This window comes from Rhea americana, unplaced genomic scaffold (assembly GCF_003343005.1).
Source record: "Rhea americana isolate MKP2758 unplaced genomic scaffold, rheAme1 scaffold_2, whole genome shotgun sequence".
NCBI lineage: Eukaryota > Metazoa > Chordata > Aves > Rheiformes > Rheidae > Rhea > Rhea americana.
In genome coordinates, this window is record NW_028186149.1 from 561,460 (window position 1) to 584,993 (window position 23,534).

At 35.8% G+C, this 23,534-nt stretch overlaps 1 protein-coding gene across 1 annotated transcript in view; it reads left to right on the forward strand.

Moving 5' to 3' along the window:
* Window positions 1–23,534, forward strand: part of CIB2 (calcium and integrin binding family member 2) — a 49,441-nt gene that overhangs the window by 22,823 nt on the left and 3,084 nt on the right. The window contains exons 3-5 of the mRNA XM_085303693.1: window positions 4,481–4,592; window positions 16,668–16,815; window positions 17,729–17,924. Of these exons, the coding sequence (XP_085159819.1) occupies window positions 4,481–4,592; window positions 16,668–16,815; window positions 17,729–17,924 (456 nt within the window). The remainder of the gene's footprint in view (window positions 1–4,480; window positions 4,593–16,667; window positions 16,816–17,728; window positions 17,925–23,534) is intronic.

Below are 23,534 nucleotides of genomic sequence, written 5' to 3' on the forward strand. Positions count from 1 at the left end.
TAATCATTTTAATAACCTGCTGAGGAATGGTTTGGATAGTATTAGAGACACCTTCCTTCCCTTTAAGGTGTAATGATTGTACTTCAGTAAAAAGTATCTTTCATCAGTATTTTTAGACTTTTGTTTTATGTCTGTTCCCAATGTAAATTGTAACTAACCTTCATCTTTTTTACTTTTCAAACAAGTGCCTTGCTCAATGATTTTTGTTGAAATTAAGAGAAATTACATAGTGTGCATTTTACAGGCTAGATTAATATAACAGGCTATTAAAATATGAAACATGGATCATTTTGTTCAAATTTTTGCAGTGCCTTCTGAAAAGTGCTTTGGAGGGCTCCTTTAAGATGCCCAAGGAGTCACACCAGTGTCTGTATTGATAGTCCTGTCAGAGGAGACAGAGCAAAAACAGATAAGAAAAGCTTAATACTAGAGAAAGTAAAGAGAGGAAAACCTTGGCAGTGTAAATAATCAGGCAGTGCCAGCTAGTGTGTTTTGAAATGTTGCCTGCAATGACCAAGCCATACCAATGACTAATGTTTTGTTTTCACATAGACTAGAATACCATTTCAGTAATCTAGCCTAAAAAAATTCCTCAGATGAACATTTGATTTGGAAATTTGCTTTCCTTTAAATGCCTTTAAGCTATTTTTCCATTGTATTCAGGGGAATCATGCAATTACTGCTTAGGATAGATAAATTAGTTGGTGGAGTGGGAAATGGCTGTTGCATCTTGAATTACATAGTATTTATGAAATGTCAGGGTAAGCTGTGGTCAGCAGCTGAAATGTGCTTAGGACAGTGGATATTTAATTTCCTGTATAGCACAACATTTTGCTGTGCAGTGTAAGGGCATTTTCCTAAGATCCAGACAAAAAGTGTTCCTTTATATTCCGTTGTATGTGTTCTTTGTGATACATCATAGTCATAACTAAAGAGGAGCTAAGGAAGGAGATGCCTGTAAAATATTTCCTTTGTTCTTGAAATTTCCTCACCCCTGTTAATCTGAAATAGCTCAGTTGCTTGTGGAAACTGAGGTTTGCCAAAGCTAAAGCTGGCAAGATGAAGGGGGGTGGAGAGGTATTACTTCTTGAATTACTGTTTTGTTCATATTGTACTGTTCAAAACATGTTAATCTCATTATTTTTAATAGTAAAGATATGTAGTGAAGTGATGGGATTTGTTTTTTTCAAATGAAAGCATCACAAAATGACCAATATAGTTTATTAATGTGCAGAAGTAGTACGTGGGACGCAATGAGAGACAAGAAGACCCTGTGCCAGTGCATAAAACAGGACAAAATTACACTTTCTCTCCTGAGCAGTTTATGAAGAAGGTGCAAGACAATGAGTGGATACAGATGGTGATAGTTCCCTATGAACAGTAACTAACTTACCTTTTCATGCAGATGGTATTTTATAGAGGAGTGGCAGGTTATACATCTGTATTAAATACATTGAGATATTCAATAAATTTTGAGGAGCCCTCCTGCCCTCCAATGTTTTATGTAGTGTTTGTAACATTAGCAGTAGCTTTTTGGCTAATCACTGATCGCTGCTAATAAAAGAAAAATTGTTCCTGGTTCCTACAGTATAAAATTAGCCTCTATTATTTTGTTAGGCAAGTTAAAGAAACAAACTTAATTAAAGCAGAAATAAATACTGGCAATACATTCTTTTTCTAACAATAAATTATAACCACAGACTTACTCCTGGTCATTTTTTTGAACTTTTATCTCCTGTGAAATGGCATTGTGAGATACATTAACCCTTTAATCTTTTCAACTGGAGACCTCCTTCTGGCGCTACTGGATGCAGTGGAATCTCTTAGAGCTAGGGTTTCATTTTAAGAGAGGGTTTTTTTTATGGCTTACTGCCTGTATGATTCATAGAAACTAAATTGCAACTTCAAGTAGTTAACTGAAGCCATATGACAAATGGCACAGCATCTTGGATAAATCATAAGATACCTGACAATGCCCTTACTAATGGATATTATTAAGTAAGAGAAAGTATGCTGAAGACAGCTGCTGAACCATGGTAAGGAAATCTTACCCTGATTGCTGGTATTCATTAGCATTAAGACCTTTGGTGATTTTGCTGATTTTTCACGTGTTAATGATCACRATGCACAAGATGGCAGCTTGTTGGTATTCTCTGTCTTTGGAGTTTAACCAGCTACATCTCTGAAAATTCTCAATTTTTGTCTAGAGTATTCTATATCCTGTATAATATTTTAACTTATTTTTTTGTAACAGTTTTTCCCAAATAGACTTACAGGAGGAGCCTTGGACACCAGTTGTAGGTAGAAGCCTCAAGATATTTGTATATGCAAATTTGTCATTACTTGAAAGCAAAATAGCAACCTAAAAATTTATGAAAAAAGCATAGTGTCAGGAAAGAACATAGTACATATTATGTGTGTCTTTTGGAATATTGCTTGGGTTTTAATGGATAGAAGGAATATGCATATGGAAGCAGAGGTAAAAATGGAGGGTTATGGGTATCTCATGCCTGCCTGAGTTGACTTTAGAAAGTTGATTCCAACTGCTTGTCTGGTATATGTTGGCACTTAAGGACTGAGTAAAACTAGTACAGAAGCAGCAYGCACCTTTCTAAGAATGTTTGAGCTGCCCTCTCAGAGCAACACGCACCATTGCATCAGCATTTTGTCAAGAGTCTGAGTGATGCTGTTCTTTTTGTTGGGAAGTTGGTGACTGTAAGAGAATTTATTAGACGTTCTCTTTTAAATACTTGATTTAGTATTGTTCCCTGAATGTTGTGATAGATAAAAGTATGCATACTGGCTAAACCTTTTTTTGCTGCATTGAGGATGTTACTGTACAAGACTAGCATCAAATGAGCCTAACTTTATTTTTCCACTACATAAGTAAAAAATTATTGGTGTATTCTTGTATCTGCCTGTTTATTTTTTGTACAGGCTCTGTGATCTTTGGGATGGGAACTGAAGGTAATATTTAATGTACTAGGATTCTTGTTGCTGATGAAATATAGATGAATATTACTAATGTTGACATACAGCATTCCTATGAAAGCAGAATTTTCTGCAAATAACCTTTGCTGAATACTAGGATGTAAGTCTTCCTTCCAGTCTTTTTGTGTGTTCTGTTATTTGACTGAGTCTTTGGTAGCAGATGCTTGGCCACTAGAGATGAAACATCAATAGACTCAGTGAAATTAGCAAATCAGTAGAATTAACCTCTCTCTGTATGAATTGCATCAGGCAGTTTGCTTCCCAGGCAATTTTGTCTGTAGGTTGCTTGAGTGTGGTTGCTCAAAATTTGAGATCCATAGGTGAGTTTGACTTGGATATCCATTTTACTGGGAATGTCTCTGTTCCTAATCTGAGTAAGCATCCCAATGAGAATAAATGTGCTGACAGTGTTTAAAATTGCTTCCTACTTGATTTGATAGTGTTTTTTTTTTTTTTTTTTTTTTTTTTTTTTTTTTTTTTTTTTTTTTTTTTTTTTTCTCTTGGCTTTTGGGCTATGCCTTTCTCTAGATGTAAACAAGAATATTTGGAGGCAGTGAATAAAGGGGTGTGGGAGAGAATTAACACTTGTTAATTCATTGAAAAATTAGAAGTAGCATAGCCCATGTCATGTAGGAAACTGAGCCAACTTCTATATGATTTGCTAGTGTTCAATTCTAAACCTTTAGAAACATCTGTGTGTTTTCATTCTGTCTCCTCCTCCAGCTCCCTTACCCAAGCTACGATACAATACTTTTGGTATAATAAGCAAGATTTAAAGAGTGAAACTAGGTTTTATGGATGTCTGATTTGCATCTCTAGGGAAAAAAAAACACTTGTATATTGCTTTTAAAACATACTGGCTTTATGAATAAGCTGAGTCAAGAAAGGAGGGAGGGGGAAAGCTATGTGAAATGGAACTGAAGTGGAAACGGTCGGTATGCTGATGGCAACCAGTGCTAGAACTGTAAGCCTAAATCTGCAACGTTAGGGAGGCAGAGTGAGGAAAAATGTTTGTTTTCATTCAGCAGTGAGGTCTCTCCAGGATGCTTTGTCCGTAGCATCACAATCATTAGACTTTCAAATTCTTTGTCTTTGTCTGGCTTGTTAAAGAGCTTCATTCTTGTGTTGTATAGACCGATCAACAGTTTGCACCGTGGTCTGATCCCTGGGTTATCTGCACAGTGTTAGTATGTTGGTCCAGTCCTATCTCTTGCATACATGTAACAATATGGTATTAAGTATTATGTGCAGGCACTGTGAACATATTAATGTAATGTACTCATGTTGCGCACCTGAAGTTATGCATGGATGTTAGTAGCAGTTATGCTGGAAACTACATCAAAGCTTTATTTCTTCAAAAAGATGGGAATTTGGGCTCCAACTTGTGCATTAAAAGCAGTGATTAGATCTGCAAGACAAGTTTGTATCTGATTATTATGTGAATGRTGTCGGTTATCTAAAGGGGATGTTTTTTTCTGCTTGTTTACAGGTTGCATGGCCGGTACCATGAAATGGCACCAAATGTTGTGCCTATGGACTATACAAAAGATCCAGATGTTAAACTACCTATGCAGCTTATAATAAACATGCCTGAGCTAAAGGTATTGCTTCTGACTGCTTATAAACTATATCTTGCTAAAGCTCTGTAGCTTGCCTGTCAGAGATTTTGCCAAGTGACTTTTGTACCGTGAAGCAAAATGGCATGCCTTTCCATTACTGTTCAGGGGCAAAACCAGCCACAGAAACAGGAAAATATTCAGGTATAGATGTCTCACTTGCAGAGATGGATTGGTTCAGAAGTTAAAGAAAATGTGCAAAAAATTAAATTGTATTTAACAAACTTTCCACTCTCTCGCTCTATAAATCCTTTCAAAGACAGTAGGATCCGTGTTTGAATAGCTGGTACTAAAAGTACTAGGAGTTCTGTGAGCTCTTACTTGAAATCTACTTCAAATTTCTTTCATTTCACATTGACCTAAAGAAGGCCCTTGACAACTGGATAGCTAAAGTACTGCCTATATTTTTTTTCCAAAAATGGGCAATGTCATATACTGAACAAGAAGCATACTTCACTTCCTGCAGAAGTATTTGATCATCATTTTACGGAAATGGAAATATTTTCACACAGTCAGGAATTAATTAAGCAATAGATCTTTGGAAAATATTCAGCATTCAGTCATCCCTGTGGTTTACCAGATGCCTCCAATACAGATTAGAAATTTGGATTTCTGAAGAAAGGGAGAAATTATTTTAGGGTTTTTCTACAATAAGGACATGCTTCTGTAGCAAAATCCTAGTATATTATTATTTCTAATGATAAGCTGGCCCTGTTATATAGTAGCTTTCAGGTTTAATTCCAAAAATATATATGTAAAAAAAAAATGAAAAATTTTATAAAATTATAAAAATTTTATTTAAAAAAATGCGAGGAAAAAAAAAAAATGAAAAATTTTATAAAATTATAAAAATTTTATTTAAAAAAATGCGAGGAGAACTTAAGGCATCATTAATTCTATCTAAATACCATTGTCATCCATGTAGCACTTCTATGTTAAATTATTAAAGATTTTAATAGCTAAATATTTTGATAGACCTATTTTACCTGGTCACCTTTCTTAATAATATTGCCTAATTTAAGAATATAGTTAGTGTATACCTCACTACTGTTTAAAAAGTCACAGAATTAAAACCTGTGTTATAAGTTGCACCTGGAACTTACAAAACTGATTCTTTCATCAGCTGATTGATAGTAATTCAGCCTCTCACCTCCTATAGCTACATAACCCAACTCTAACTAGAATCCAGCTCCAGGGTGTTTTCTATCAGCTGTATGTGTGTTTCAAGGCTGTGTCCTTGGCTGCTGGGCTATGTGTGGAATTCCCCTCTCTGCAGCTCACGAGGTTGACCTTCCCAGCTCACTTCTAATAATAAAAAGTATGGCATCTAATAAATCTTGTACCATACCATAGTTCCAAAAAAAAAAGAAAGAAAAAGAGAGAAAATTCTTGTCTTATCCCATTATGAATTATTCTGGTGTGAAGTAAGAGCAGAGTATGAAGGAAGTGTAATTCGAGGTTTATTACCTATATATTCACTTTAAATACCAGAAGCATTCCAGAAACCATTATTTTTCAGCAATATTATATGAGAAGTGTTGAAATGTCTATGAAAGAGACTGTGTAGATTAAGTGCCAGTGTAATTAATTGAGGGGAAAAAAGTACACCCAGAGGAGTATTTATAGAACTTTAAAATAGGCAGTATAAAGATCCCCCGATCTTTATATTCTTTACATTCTTTATATTTCTTTACATTTCATTGTGATTTGCATAAAATATCATATTATATGTTAGCCGTTCAACCATCATATAAATATTTCCTAGAAATTTTACTTAACATGAATGTCCATATACATTTTCTTATTACACAAATGAATAAATTAGACAAGAGGGAAAAATTATCAACAGTTTTCAAAAACACCATGTATTTCAGGTTGAGTCCAATTAGGAGATTGCAGTCAAGATACTCAAATTATCTAATATTAGATTGTTTAAGACATAATTAGGCATATAAATCAGTAGCCTGAGAAAAGTTCTTAGCTTAGGCAAGCCCAAGTAGCTCCTGAGGCTGATTATTTGAGTATGATGTTAAGTTACTCAATGGAGCTAAAAGTTGGAAAGCTTTCTCTAAACTTTCTTTTTGCCTACAGATTATGGGATTAGATGACTGATGCAAACAGGTGAATAGAGAACAATTACGTGCTACTTTTCACAGGGACAGGAGGTACTGAATGAAATTATCAGACAGACAGTTGATATAAGCCATGAATCTATTGTGGAACTTAACTGCCACAAGATTTGCTGGCATGAAAACCATGTCTTCAAAAATGGTTTAAGTACTTCTGTAGAGTAGAATTTCACAGATTGCTATTAAGTTTTATGATCTGGATGTAACCTCTAACTCAGGAAGTCCATAAACTATTCATTATGCTAACCTCTGAGTATATACTAAGGGAGGGATCACTGTTGTTCTTTTTTTTTTTTTTTTTTTTTTTTTTTTTTTTTTTCTTTCTTCTGTGCCTGCCACTGGTCCTAATTAGAGTTAGGCTAGTGAGCTGGATGGGCTGACAGTTATGACAGTTCCCAGCAATCCCTAGAGTGGTTGAATTTGTTCTTAATACCCTAGTGAGATATTTCTGAAATGATTTAATTAAAAGACCTGCTCACAGAAGTTCTTTGGGTTAGTCATTTGATGCTTAACAGCTAGTACAGAACAAAGAAGTTTCTTTATATTGAAACATGGATATTTACTTGTTGGATGAGCAACTGTATATAAAAATGCAAATTAGTGTTGTGTGGGATACAGTATATCAAAAATTACTAGTAGTTTTATCCGTATGAATGTAAAGTAAATGAAACTAATAAGCTCATTTAGCAGCTGGGGGGATAAGACACAATGTACTTCACATATAGTCTGAATATAGTGTGGGGAGTATCTTAAAGTACCCTGATTGTGTTCAACCATCTGATATTTTTGCATATGCTGAGACAGTGAATTCTAGTCTTTGTAATAAAATACATTGTTCAGGATGTTGGATTTATGGTTATCCATCCTTTGCTGTAAGTAGTTTTATATCTCTCAAATGTGGTATGCCTGCACCTTGTTCGATGCTATAGCGTCTTAAGCACTTGTACTGGTACTTACAATGTGGAGAACCAGTACTCCTTAAGTTTTAAGTTATTACCAAATCAAAATCTCGAGGATATTGGTAATGGGATATGAAATTTTCTGGCTTGATTGTCTTGCCTCTGAAGAGTTCATCTGCCAGATGGCTGATGGTTGCTTTGTGAGAAATTAAAGTCGGGCTGATTTCAACCTTCAATTCGGAAAAGAGAGRAAGAACAGATAATCACACACATTCTTTTTGGCCTCACTTGTGCTGTTCCTATATTAAGGAATAGCTCATTCTATGAGATCCTTAGAGAGAACTATTATGGTTACAAGACAGCACGATACTTGTGGTCTCTAAACTGAGGGTATAACAGAAGTTTTATATTGAACAATGATTAGATTTAGAGATACGAGAGCTTATCTCACTACCTTAGAAAATTTATGTAATATGTAATAGACTACTTAGTAGAGTTTTGTAGGTATCCTTAAAGTGGATCAGAACCACTGTTCTTATACTGCACAAAGTTTCTGAGGCTTTCTGCCTCTGCTTTTGAAGATGTCTTCAGGAAAATGGAACTTGATTTTGTGAAAATAGCATGACAAAATTCAGTGTCAAATTTTGCAATAATTTCCTCTCAAGTTTCATAAGGTTGTGAAAAATTTTGAAATATTGCTGTCAAACCATACACTTCAGGAACTGATGTTCTAACAGTTCATAGAGAGAGTGCCTTCAATAGCTACTAAGCTTGTTTCCAGTAAAATGTCAGCTAGGGAACAGGGGGAGATTTAGTCCTTTCAAAAAATTGACACAAAAATATTTCAAAAAGTCACCTTGGCTCTCGGTCATAAACCCAAACCAATCTTGGCCATGAAGCGTTTTGCTATTTCCTATACAGATAGAACAAAAACATAGTCCTTTCCCCAAGAATTTGCATTTTAAGAAATCACAGTGCTAACTTTAGCTCATACACCAAGAAAAACATGTCCTTAGCTGTTGAAACTTGCTGAGACTACACCAGAAAAATCATTATTTTATTCCTTCAGTAAATTTTYATCAAGGTGAAGACAAAGCTAACATTTGAGTCTCAAAATAGAAACAAGCAAACTAAATGTCTATTGAATTCTAATAAAATTAGTGATAATTTCAATGTACCTGGCTTTTTTCATATACACATTACATTTCTAGTTACTGGCAATGTTGAGCTCAATACCACTGCAAATTCTGACAAATGGATAGAATCAATAATGCACTTTTCTAAATTAGATTCTGCTGCTATAAGGAGAGATCTTTACCCTATGCGTTAATACTTTCAGACAGGGTAAACTTAAATGCCATTTCTGTGTTTCAGAGAAAGAAAGTTTTCTGGTGCCCACCAATTGTCGTTTGTAATGATTCATTCAGTAATTCATGATTCTTGAAAACTGAAAGTTAAGATCAGAATTAAATAAAGAAGGGTCCGATACTTTAAGCAGATTAAGTCCACTATTACACTGAAGTTAACAGAGCTAATTTATTCCATTTATTTCACTGCAGTCTCTGTTCTCTAATTTTGAATGTTTTGGTTACCCGGGCAAAGCTCTAGTGTATCAGTGATGTGGGGATTTTATGTGTGTGTGTTTGGGGGGCAGGGGAGGATGGGGTGAGTGGGTTTTTTTTTGTTTTTGTTTTGCCTTTTTTTTTTTTTTAAAGAAAAAGATTTTTACTTAAATATTCACTTGCAACTCCACATAGCTAGAAGTGGGGATGTAACCTGATCACAGTGATCGCATACGATCTTTAGAAGGGGGTGGGTGGCCACCTTCACTCTGCATACATCCCTGATTGTCAGACTCTCTAGGCTGGTGTATGCCCTGTCTCTGGTTACTGTAGTGTAGCAGTCTTTATGTCAGGGGTAGGTCATAAAAGCACTTTCTAAAGGGGAACCATTTTTGTTTCATGCACTTTACAGTCTGTTGCTTTCTCTTTTTGACTCATGTAGTAACTTCATTGATCCTCACAGGCCTTGTCACTAGGTGCACTGGGAAGTAAGGTAGTTCATAAATCCCTACTCCGGTGAAACAGAATGACCAGCACGCGCAGGAATCAGTCAGGAGACAGAAAGGACGCATAGGGAACAGCAGATTGACCACAAATTTCAGAACCAATGTTAGCACCCTATTTTTGGAGATCGATGGTGAATTTAAACATGAATATGCATGTTTTATTTTTGAACTGTAAGTCAGTTCAAAATTTAAAAAAAAATACTACAATTTTATGTAGGTGGAGTTTTAGAACTCATTTTAATAATTTGGTGCAGAGTGATGCCAAATCATGGTCTGTCCTCGCTTTCAAAGGTTTCCATGTAATGGACCATGACAGCTAAGAGAACGAGTTGATCATCTTCCCCCAGCTAATCTACTTGTGCAGCTCATCCCAATTTCCTTGTCTCTAAATACTTGTAGAAGTTCCTAGTAATGATGGGACCTTTGGTTGACCCCTTTCGGTCTACTCTTCTGACTTCTCTGAAACTCCTGCTTTTGTTCTCTCCCAGTCAACCATATACTCTCAAAGTATAATAAATGAGGGCTGTTATCTCCCCTTTGAACTCCAAATCTGTACCTGCCTGGTGACCTTTACCAGTATTACATGTGGTTTCGCACTGCAGTTAGTGAATCAGTTTTTCTTAAAATGCTTTCTATTCCCATCATGTGGTATTATGTTCTATGTTTAGCAATTCTATATGCAACCAACATCTTCGGTTATTTGGCTGTTGTGACTATAGTACAGCCTTCAGTAAAGAGCCGCGATCATTGCTGTACGGACTTGCATTTCCACTTTATGATCAGATGCAATTGTTGAAAGTACACTTTGGTTTACATTTTTTAGGCTCTTATAGATGAAAGGGACCTCAAAAGGTCATCCAGTCCATCCACCTGCCTTAAGCCTGGATCATCTATCTACAACAGTTACCAAAACTGAAATTCAGTGCTGTTACATTTCTCATTAGAAGTGTTAAAAGAACTGTAATAAGCATACGTAGATAGATACGGTCATCTTTGAATATACAAAAATATCAGTATAGCTATATCTGAACCTGTATTTGTGCAGGGCTTCCTTATTTATCACCACATAGCCACTGCAAAGAAGGTTTGATGAAATGATTAGAATCAACTAAATACTGATAAAATTTGTTTTGCTGATGGAACTATTTTTGAAATGTGCTCATGTCTACTCCAAGGCCAATGCAGGTCATTTGCTGTTGCATTTCTGACACTTTTCTTCCAAAGTGCCAGCTGTTTATATGGAGGTCTGTATGGAGGTGTGATAATGAGCATTTTAGTCATTTCTGTTTGAATGTTTGTCTAACAAGGGTCCATTTCTATTTCTTGGAAACAGCTTCTTAAATTTGAGGAGGATTTGTTTCTGAGCAGTGCCATGTACTGACCATGTCCTAATTAAAAAACAAAAAACACCATTAGAAGGATCCTGACTTGTAGAGGTCTTCAAAGCAGACTGCTGTGGGCGTTTGAATGCCTCCATTAATGTCAGTAGGGGCTTATGTGCAAGTACAAAAGGGAATATGATCACCAGATTTCTGTGGAATGAGAGTCCTCGTTACTGCTTTACTTGTAACCTCTTATTTCCAAAGTGCAGTCAGCTCATAGTAATAGGATACAGTGCTCTAAATTAATTCAGCAAGCTTCAGGATGACTACAAAAGGGGTTGGGCAAAAGGAGAACACAGTACTTTGCTAGATCAGTGATGGAAACTAGAGAATAGAAGAAAAAATAACAAATGACATTAGCAGGATTTAACTGCAGTGTCAGCAGGAGTGCCTGTGTTTACATATTCTAAGTGAACTAGTGGGCACGGCTTACAGTATTATGYTCCAGGTCTACCTATCAGAATATATGCCGTAGTACATTCAAAGATGCAAAGAGGCAATTATCTAAGTGGAAAAGGTGATGGTTAAAAAGATCCGTCACACATTTAGGAAGGACTGGTTATCTCAAGCCTCTGCAACAGCAGCAGCCTGCRAAACAACAGAATTTTCAGCTGTAACAATTCTTTTATTTCTGTCTTCCCTCTCATTTTTATTGTGAGAGAACAGAAAAAGGCTTTTTAGAAGACAAATATAGGTGTCCAGTTTTAAAAGGATTCTTTTTTAAAGCAAGTAATGCTTAAAGGGAAACAATCTAGGGAGGAACAGGATCATTTTTCTCTTTAATCCGTTCCCCCATGACTTTTCCCTTAAAGATGATGGAACCCTAATCTCTGTCCTTTAGAGTAAAGGTAATGAAATTACAGAAAGGATGTGAAAAGTATCTGTGAAGGTAAGATAATAYTTTCTGTTGTGGAAACCTCAGATATACTGCCTGAAGACACATAATATGAGAAGGTTAAAGGGAAGAAATCAATATGAAGAAAGATTTTTATTTTTCACTTAGGTTTTAGAGATCCATTTGGCAAAGAGTTACTTAAGTATGCTTAGGTCCATTTAATTTATTGTTGACTTAACTGCATTTTCAAGGCCTCTGGTATGTCAAATAGATAATTCATCTTAAGCAAGTACAATATGCTTATTCAGTCAGTGAGCTCATGACTTACTCTTGTAATGCAGAAAGTCTTCATTTTGATATTCTCTGCTGATACGGATATTTACATCTGTGCAGGCCCTGTCTGTCACACAGCACTACCTTTAACATGTCGGTTTGCAACTGTTACCATTAGACTTAGTTTTGTTGAAGTTTATTCAGAGGAAAGCAATTTAGCATTTTGGAAATCAGAAAGGAAAATTTTCTTCTGACATATTTTCTAGTCTGACATTTTAGCATTCCCTAATAACTATGATAAAGCTTTATTACGGGTTTAATAGACATGCATATTCCTTATGTGCCTTGAAGAAAAAAGTGGGCCTTTTTCATACATTTCAGCCCAGCTAAATCCTGCTTTGACTTGGTGATAAACTGACAAATTGAAACGACAGAATCAATCGTTTTCCACTAAGTGAGTGTCTGTATTCGTACCACAAGCACGCGCCCCGTCACTCAAGTCAGATACTTCCAGCCTTAGCCTTAGCCATAGAGGCGCATCTGCTGCACCGCTCGTATGGTGCACATGATATGAGGGATCATTGCATGTGCCTTTACAATGACTTTCAGCCATCTGATTAATTCTGGAGTGTTGTTACTCATGTTGTGACTTTGACTGCTGTGAGCCTGCTGCTTCTTTGAGGCCYGCCATCTTTTCATTTCAGGAACTCCCTTATTCTGTACTATATTTAATTTGGTTTTACTTTGGCCTGTTTTTGTCTCCACCTAAACAGTGTGTCAAGCTCGCATATTGAGCTCACAGCCCAGGAGGTCATTAATGCCCTACCYGTGGATATGTTAGGAATGTTCCCTATTGTAGAATTACTTCAGTCACTAAATKCTGCAGTGGAATTTGAATTTGGTATTGACTACCTTAAGGAATTGTCATCTGAGCCTATGACTCTGTGCTCTCTACTTCACCTGGCCATTAAAACAGCCTTAATGCTAGCCGATACCTCAGCTAGAAGAGTTGGAGAGAGCTAAGGATTGAAGTAAATCCCCACTAAAAGAGACTTTTTCTGAGACACAATTGTACTCTAAGCTCTGGTTAAGGCTACTTTTTGATTCTTGTATGTCTCAGGAAATTACACTTCCAATATCTGTTTCTCAAATCTCTCTAATTCTCAGAAGACTGGCATGCACACTTAGAGGGTTTGTCATTATCTGGATATTTGCCTTTTGGCAGACTCTAACTAATTTCTACTATGGAAGTAGCTCGGGAGTGCAAATGGCAAGGCCCAAAGCATCTCTTTAGACAGCTAGCGTATCCTGAGTGCTATGATACCGTTAAATAGAAATCTCTTATAGAATCAAGTACACTCTTTGGGGGTATGAATGGCTTATATAGCTCTGAGGAAAAAGTATCTCAAAGTCCCAGTTTGCAAGGGGTCTGTTTTTACATTTGCCTGGCAGTATGATTTGCCAAACGTATGTAGGTGTGGGACAGCCTTGATAATTCAGTTTTCCAGGTCTTGTACCCAAGTATCTGACCCCTTCAGTGTAGCTGCATCCTGGAACTAGACACTGCAGGGAGTCATCTATAATGTGAATCTACATCTGATCAGTTACCTGAAGCAGAAAGGAGATCTGCTTTCCAGGAAGCGAATGCTCTCTGAAGCAGTGTCCGTATGGACAGTCACACTCCACATTCCTCTTAGAGCAATTGTGCTGTTATATTTTATACGTGTGTTTCAGTAGGATCCTTAAAAGTTAAAATGAGCTGAAAATGGTGTGGTGCACTATGCTCCTGTAATATGCAACTGCCACATGAAGGAGACAGTAGGAGCCTACTTATGTGGCTTTCAGCTTACTGAGGCTGAAAGTCTCCTGTCTGACCACTTAGTAGACGGCATATGACCAATGGGCATATGTTCAACATAGCACAAAGACCATCATATTACTAGGGAGTTGAACTGTCTTTTTTATGCTGGAATTTAGCTGAAATTCTGTAGAGGAACTTGGATTACAAAATCTGGATCTGCCTTGAATTCAAGTTCTACCAGGCTATATCCTCAACCACAGTAAATCAGTTGAATTCTACTATTTAATATGAGTCAGAGATCTTAGGCACAAGATTTTTATTTAAAATACCCTTAAAGAGTCTCAGTCCATGTTTGCTCATGTTCATTACCTTTTTCACTTGTACCTTTGCTTTGAAGTTTTCAGTAGTTCAGAACTATATCAAAGTTTTTATTATTTCAGGTTATAGCAAAATGCATCTTTAATGTTACTTCCATGTGGGTGACGAGGTCAATTATGCTTCCAAGTTCCCCCTGTGATTTCAGTTGGGTATCTTTATCTTCAGTTCTTGTAAGCTGCTGCACACTGTTAAGCAGTTGTTAAATTTCACTTCAGAGGCAGCTGCGTATTAGTGGTAAGTGGCCTGACTCTTGTAAGGTACTTTATGTTCCTTTAAGGTGAAGGATACTATACATACATACATACATTGTATTTTATATATTTATATACATATAAAAAGTCTGTTCATGTTGCTCTGCTTTGTACATGCTGCTTGTACTTTTAGCCTGCAGGAGTATACAGAAAATACTGTGTTCTACAAATAACAGATATGTACTATGTATCAATTGTCAGGAAAGTTCAGATTAACTGAAAATAACATTTTCTGGCCATTTACCTCTCAAGTACAGCTATTTTAGGAAATCTTATTTWAAACTTTATTTAATATAATCGGGTGGTATTAAAAAAACCTGTTACTTAGTTTATTAAATCTTCAGTAAAAATAGAACTGAACTGAAATGGATATATGATTGAAATTCAAGTTTTCACAGCATAAGGCTAAGTAAATCACTGCATATTAAAAATAACCAAGATGATGTGCAGCTACCAAACTGATTGCAGTTATGGGAGTTCATCCTAATCTGTGTTCTTGGCTTCAGATGAGGTTTGTAGATATGTTTGGTGAGATTCTACTCACTGTCTGAATGATGTTTGTGTGTGTTATTCATACTCAATTGAATAGAATTGATTTTGCTAGGTTGACAGAGGCAGCTTCAAATTCATTGTTATTGTATATAGCTACAGGGAAAAAATTATGATAGAAATGTTTGTCTTGGACTCCAAAGCAGTAAAGCAGCTTTTTCGTCAGCTGTTCATTTGTGGGTTTAGAAAACTGTCTTATCCAGAGTGGCCTTGTCATCAAGGATTTGTAGGGTGCTAGAATAGAATCTCCAGATCATCTCCTGTGGAGAAGAGATTTTGCTTAAAACGCTGGGAGTTATAGTCAGTTGAACCAGAGGATGGATGCTGAAGCACAACAGAGAAGATGAAAAAGCCTTCTACAAGACTCTACTGGAATGTGATTCTATGTCCTTCATGAATGCCAGTGGTTTTGTGTGCGTGCCCTATGTTCTTATGATCTTTATTATGTTGTTTTTTTATAACTTTATAGCTGTCTGCTTCCTTGGCATCATGTCTTTGTGTGGCAAGAGGAACTCTCCTGCTTCTACTAATGTTCTATCAAGGAACAGTAGAAAGAACTACAGATGGAGATCAAACAGATCAATCAATAGCAGAGATCAAGTCACCTTGTTCAGCCTCTGCTCATATCTTTAAAACCAGATAAAAGCAACATGTATAGTAATTTTTGTTTAAGCAAAAGATCATGCTGTGATGAAGAAGAAAATTAATGCACTTGTGCCTTAAGAGTAGAGTTTTCGATGTTTGCCATGCAATGAAAGCCAGAGAAGGTGATCAGCATGGCAACCTTGCTAGTAATTTGGATACCAAGATTTAATTGTCATTTAATGAAATGATGTTTCTCTTGTTTATATGGGTCAAAACTATCTATTGGCAAACAGAGCATAATGTTTCACAAGTAACTAGAGAAGGAAGCTCTGAAACTGGAGTCAATCTTACAGCTTTATTTGCAGTAAAGAGATGCCATAAAATGGTGTTATGGTTGATATTTTCAGAGAAATTATTTGGCAAACAGTGGTGTGTGTAGGACATGACAGACATTGATATATTTCATAAGAAAATACAGAAGAATATATCCTAATCCTCCTAACTGTGTCAGTCTGATAGCCTGTCAGGGACCATTTATGTCATTTACGTGCAAATGATCTTCGTGTTCTTTGTAACTTTAACCTAATGTTAATGGAGCAGATGTTCCACACAACAGAAATGAGGCAACCACCAGTTTAGAGAGAATAATAACAATGAAGCTGAGAAGAACTGAGCTAGTAGTGGTACTGTACTGCAGTGTGTTCTACTCACACTTTGTGCCAGAGCTTGCAAATTTAGTATTTCTGATGCATTTTGGAGAGGGGAAAAAAGTTTCCTTCAAAAGGCTGTGTTCAGAGAGCCATCCAGGGAATTAAATACTCTTAGTTATGATCAGGGAGTTGGCAGTTTTACTAATGTTCCGAATACTTTAAAAAAAATCAAATAATTTTTTTAATTCTGTTTTTCACAGGAGAATCCTTTCAGGGAAAGGATTGTTGAATCTTTTTCAGAAGATGGAGAAGGGAGCCTCAGCTTCAATGATTTTGTGGACATGTTCTCTGTTCTCAGTGAAATGGCTCCCAGAGAGCTTAAAGCAATCTATGCCTTCAAGATCTATGGTAAAGTATTAGGAGGCAGAAACAAAATGGCTCTATTGATTTATGTTAAATTCAGTATAAGAAGAATTTTTGTTACGTGCTCAGCTTTGTTTTTAAAGAAAATCAAGTAAGAGCCCTTCTTACTTTAAGAACTGAACTCTTCATTCTGATCCAGTCCACAAGATACTGGTTTAATTTTTAGCCTGCTTTATACTATGAAGAATGTGATCAAAGCGCTTTCATGTTAAACGTAGTTTTTGAGGTTGCTTCTGCAAATATAGACAAAAGGAAAAAATGAATGATACATATTCATAGCGAATCCATAGTACTACTAGAGATGCGATTCATGTATTCTGAGCAGATATTATTTTTTTTCTCCTTCCCCTGCAGCCTAAAGAGTCTGGGAGTTTTAGCTTCATTGAAAACAAAAGCTCAATCTGACAAAGCACTAAATGCCTTCAGTTTCTTTTTAATTTTTTAATACAAAGGCAGGAGTTTGTTAATACTACCTCTAAAAAAAAAAGTGTCTTGTCTAGTGCTTTCCATATTTCTTAGGCTTTTTATTAAGCTGTTCCTATCTTGTGAAATCTAAGCAAATATTAAAATGTTAATAATATAATTTGCTAGAAAAATTCAATGCTAAGTGCTTCTAGAGAATGCATATATTGACTAAGCATTTTGAACTTGAGAGAGAATGCTCTATCTTTGGTTAAAATTAGAAATTCTCTAAAGTTAGCTCTATGCTTTGCTTACATCCTGCTGTGGAAAAGCAAACTATATAAAGTGCAGACAATGTTACTATTTTCCCTAAGATTTCAGTGAATAAGGCTAAAAGTTAAGGGGGCTTGTTAACGACTCTTTTGTACACTTTCGTGTTTGAAGTAAATGCATCTGAGTTGTTGGTGATGTTTTCATTGGTTGTTTTACTATTTAGATTTTAACACAGATAACTTCATTTGTAAATCAGACCTGGAAAAAACCCTCAATAAGCTGACCCGAGAAGAGCTAACAGCAGAAGAAATCACATTAGTTTGTGAGAAGGTAATAGAAGAAGCTGATATGGATGGTGATGGGAAACTAGGATTTGCAGATTTTGAAAACATGATTTCTAAAGCACCAGACTTTCTCAGGTATTAGAATTATCTTTAAAAGATTCTCTTTTTGCATATTTTGGGGTACTGTTTCAGGATATCCGCTGTATAGTGTAATGTAAGAAACAGCTGACCTAAGTATGTAAAGTGCTTATCTCAGAGAGACAGAGGATGATTTCTTATCCTAACTCAGTTTACTTTTCTAGAATGTATTCCAGTTCTCTCCTAATTTGAAGACTGAACTATATGACTTCTGATGTTCTCTGCAATGTGTATAATTTCTTTAGGAAAATGTTTTCATCTACTAGGAGCTCAAAATTTTATTGTTTTCAAACCTTTAGTGAGGATCTGTGCTATCTGACAAGGGACCTGTCCTATGCGTCGGAATTTTTTTTTTCCCCAAGATTTCAGTTGTTCAGTGTCATAGCTAGTTTAAATTCCATTTTTTCCTCCTGTAATGGAAAATATCTAATGTAGTAAGTATACCTTTGTTGGCAAGGTTATATGGATTATCTAATTTTGCATAAAATGTTACTTATATATTACAAATATACATGGAAGCACATTGATCATTTGCCCTGAGAGGGTGAAAGCTAGAGGCCATTTCAGCAGTATAGTTCATGCTGGCAGGAGAAAATCAATTAAAATAATTAATTACTGTAATTTTTCTCAGATTGGCAGTTAATCTGGATTATTCTTTTTGATAACTGATTTCTTTTATTGATGAGTTTCTTCCTAATGCTCTCTAGACAAAACCCAGTTATTTTAATGTAGAATTTTTCTTGCTTGTTTCATATTTAAAAGGACCTTTTGAAAATGACAAAGATTTTCATTTTTATACGTTAATAAAATTCGACAAAAACTTAAGACTGTTAGTTAAGTAATACGAGGATAGATCCCTTTAAGAAATTATGCTAAACCACCCAAGAAAGTAAGATAGTCCCAGGCTGRGAGTTCACATTTGGATCCAGAGTCCACTGGCAGAACAGGCTGAAGCTAAAACCTTGGTCTCATTTCTCTCCAAACTTGCTGAACTCTGTAGTGTAGGTCGTCTATATCTAATAGTAAATGCTTTTTGCTAACTTGAAAATGTTGGGGGKTTTTCTCCCAGTCTTTGTTCATATACGTAGTTGTAAAGTTGGTAGTGTCACTGTTTGTCTAATGATAATCGATAATATCAGACAATTTCTAACATCTGGGAAGATGAATGATCTATGAATTATCAGGACTGCGAGCAGTTATAGAGTATAACATTTTTTTCAGGGGGTGTGTTGGAAACGGTAGATGCTAATTACTGTAAACATTTATCTCTTGATTAGTTGGCTGAAATCTAAGGAGGAATTCTGATTCAAGTTTTTGCTGCAGTTAGAGTGCTAGTCCTGTCTTATCTGTGTAGATTTTCTGGTGTCTTAATGAAGTGTGGAAATACTTCGCAGGCTTTCTATCAGATGGAACATTTATAAGTTTTTTTTTTTTCCTTTTTTACACGGCTGTCTGTTTGCATGAAATGTAGAAACTTAATTATCTTTCTGTCAAATGATGTTCTATTCTGCCAAACCGTTCAGAAGTTACTGGGAAGGGCAATTAAAAAACTCAGAGTGATTGAATAAATTTTATTTCCATAGGAAATAAGGCTTAAATTAAGGTAGAATTAAGATAGATCAAGATTTGTAATCATAATCTTAACGCTAATGGTGATTTACAGCTTTTAAGGGTCCTGCAGAACACAGGATAAGTTGATGTTATTTCTTCAATAAATGAAATCTCTGAGGAAAAACATATTGTAACAAAATGATTCTGCTAATAAAGTGTGGGGATCTGGTCCCTGTGAACCCTGGGAAGCATCAGCTGAAGTGTCTCATTGACAAAGAATCAACTCAAGAGTAGATGCTCTAAAGTAAATGTGAATGTATTTTATACATTGGAAGCATATCAGGAATTCCTTGAGCAGTCAAGTGTATTAGCTGAAACTCTTTCAGAACAAGATACATTTTGTCATTACGAAGAAACTCTGCTGAGTAGGTACTCTAATTTTTCATTTACATATATTTCTACATTAAGAATACTTTCTTTATATCATTCTCCATTTAGAAGCTGCTGGGGTCAGGTAGAGTTTAAGCAAGTGAAGGCTGCACTGTGCCTGCAAATCATGTAGAGAGCTCAGATCAAATGTGAAGAATTGAGGACAGGCCAGAAGACTCAGCAGAAGCTGTAGTTTCAGAGGTTGCCTGTGCTATGACTGACTTCACTGCTGTGCTGCAGAAGCGCACAGACTGCTGACTGAGAACTGCAAGCTGAGGATACTGTGTAATCCAATTATTTTCTGAGAAAGCTGCAGAGAGGAATATTTGCCATGGTAGCCATTGGAATCACTGCTGTTCCTTTGACAGAGTACACCAGGCTAAGTTGGAGAGTAGATACAACCAGTACTCCAGCCTTTTAGCTTCTTTTCCAGTACATGGAACTCAGGACCCTGTCTTGTTTGCAGAGCAGGGCAAATGTATACAGTCCTTTGCTCAAACTGAGTTTTAAAGTTATAACAAAATCCTTTTTTTTTTTTTTTTTTTTTTTTCACAAACTGCCATTAGAAATCATTGTATTAAAGTTGCATCTACAAGTGCAAAGTGGCTCATATATATACATACGTGTGTGTGTGTGTATGTGTGTATATATATATATATATACACACACACATATATACATGTATTTATAATGCTGAAGTACAAGATAGAGCAATTTTATGTAAGTATTGCCTCCATTTTCCTAACATAAAATCTGGTTGCTTGTTGATTGATTTCAATTATATAATAGCAGTCTCAAACATACTAACTATTCATTTAATGAAACAATGTTTCCTTTTAACCTAAATTTATCTCCACTCCATTTASAGCTACTGATTCTTGATTCTCTTACCTCTTGTAAGTCTTTAGCTGTAATGGTCCTCCTAAGTGATAATCATAAGCTGGATACAGCCATATTCAAGATAGGCAGTGTAGTTTTACTGTGTAAAATAATGCAGAACGTGCAAACCACAGGAAGTGTCCTAAAAGTGGATCAACAACCCTATATGCCAGCGATAAACTTGTGCCTGAACTATCTTAATATTCTAAAGAGATATGAAAGCATGTTTTCATAGCGATAAAACTGTCCTTTTGAAAATCTTCAGCAAATACAGAATAAAAATACCAACTGCTTAATGTCCAGATACAGCTATAATTTCATTTGATTTTGTTTATCTCCACTTTTTGTACCCATCTGGGTGCACTCCAGAGTTTTATTTCAAGAATGCCTATGCCTTCAAATGTTTGGCAGGTCTGAAAGGTAGACACCAAGGAACAAAAGCAGCGGATGTTTTTGAGAACGATTGCCAATGAGCAATCAACACACTGGGCAGTTCTAGTTTTCAGAGAATTTGTCTTGTTGTCCTGAAGCTAGGGACAATCAAAATTTCTGAACATCTTATTCTAGGATGCCACATTGGCACCTAGTATCTGATCCTTTTGAAAATATTGACTAATTTACAGACCTCATCTGACTTTTATTGGCCATAAAAGTTTTCTCATCATTTTCTTTAGCCTTTTATTCCACCAAAAGCTGCTACTTCAACTCATTAGAATAGGTAGGAAGCTTAGGATACAAGGCACTTTGGTTTTATCCCTGATTACCATTGCTTCAGCAGGTGATCTCTGCTAAGCCATATAGCATTTGTCCTCTTTTTACTCTGTAACATGGGAACAGTGCTTACCTGACTTGTGACAAACACTGTTAATTTTTATAATAGGAACTATACAACTATAAAATCTCGTTATTAATAAAATAAAATAAAATTACTAAGGAGTAATCTTCTTTACCTTGTTTATGGAAAACCTTTGAAGGAAAGATTTCTATAACAATGTGTAATACTTTTTTGAAGCACTTGCTACATAAGCTCAATTTGGACTTTTTAAAGCTGGCATACTGTAATTCACACTCAATACATACAGCAGACATTAATTTTGGCACCATGATCCAGACTTCAACCTTGTATGAGCTGATGTTTGTCTACAGTACTTTGATTTTTTTTCCTTATTTCATTATTTATTTCTCAAACTTTTATTTAAAGATCCTGTGTGGGTTTAATCTTCTACAGACAGCCTTTGCAAGGTTTGTACTACTGTCAAACAAATGAAGATGCAGTAAAGTCTGTTCCTTGATTTGCACTATTGCTGTTAAGGATTTTTTTTTTTAAAAAAAAAAAAGACTAAAAGAAAATTCTGCTAATCATTGACCAGCGCTGAAGATCTGTACRATGTTGGCTGTTATCTCAGAAGATTCAGTAAGGTGTAAATGATAGTGACAGTTGCTAGTTCACTAAAAATTCTTATCATTAACAAGGTGCTTGTAGTTTAATGGAAGTATTAGCGCTCTGAACCAGCCCTAGCTAAGTGTTCTGTTCTACAAGACTGGTTACGTTTTCCGCGGGAAATTGTTCTATAAATCATCCTGGAAGTTTAAGTTTATTTCAAGGCCTGACGATGAAGCATCCTAAAACGATTTCAAATGGAATTTGAGAAGAACATGTTACTCATAACACGTGGGAGCTGCCAAAACTAGATGGTGAAACAACCGATTAAACAAAAAGCCATCATCACTGGAGGTGCACTGTTTCCAAAACCTTCAGGAGTCTTCACCCACAGAACAACTGACATCCTTATTGAAGTCCTACCTACAGCTCAAGTAAAAAAAGAGGCATCATAGGAAATGTGAGTCCTGTTAGACCTGTCCCAAAATGCAGATTATTTAGATCCTAAGGACTAAAATTAAACCTAGTAAAAAATTAGAAAGAGATACTTCTTGAGGGCAGCAGGGAAAGAAGTAGCAGGGAATCATTTTTTGTGAGTATTTTCTACTGCTTGTTTCAGCTTAATCCAATATTCAAAAGACAAAATGACACTATTAGATACAAATGCAAAAAACTTACCTGAAGATTTTTCTACTTCTGTAGAAAACTTACTCATAAATCTAGTTTTCCAGTTAACTGAATCTGGATGGAGTGTGGTTTTTTGATTGTTTTTGTGGAGTTTTGTTGTTTTTTTTTCCCTTTTTAAAACTGGATCATGACTAAAATGTGCTCGCATTCATAAACAAGTCCCTACAGAATAATTTGGACTTTATTTATAATCTGGGTATTAAAAATGTAATCAAGTCATGATTGCTTCTACCCAAGTCATATAATAATTTTTTTTCTGAATTTCAGAATTTGTTTCAAATATCTTTAATTGGTAAGAGTTTATGCAAAACTGTTTTTTAGTGCAGAAGTCATCATTGATGTTGGCTTTTGTATGCTGTGATTTGTCATAATTCATAACTAGGCTATGAAAAGTCTGCTTTTTAATGCTGTCCATGTCCCTAATGAAACAGTCTTTCTATACTTGCAGAATATACTCTTTCCAAGAATCTGTCATTTTCGGAAGGCTGGATGTTTCTTCAAGGACAGATGAGATTATCCTGCAAGTGTTGAGAGCTTTCTATGGATGTATCTCATATACTTTTTGATYCCATTCAATCATTTCATGGTGCAGAAATATTTCTGACAGTTTTCAGCCTCTCAGATGCTTTCAATCTGTAAAGTTTTCCTCCAGTGTGAGCATCTAAATTACATGTTTTGCA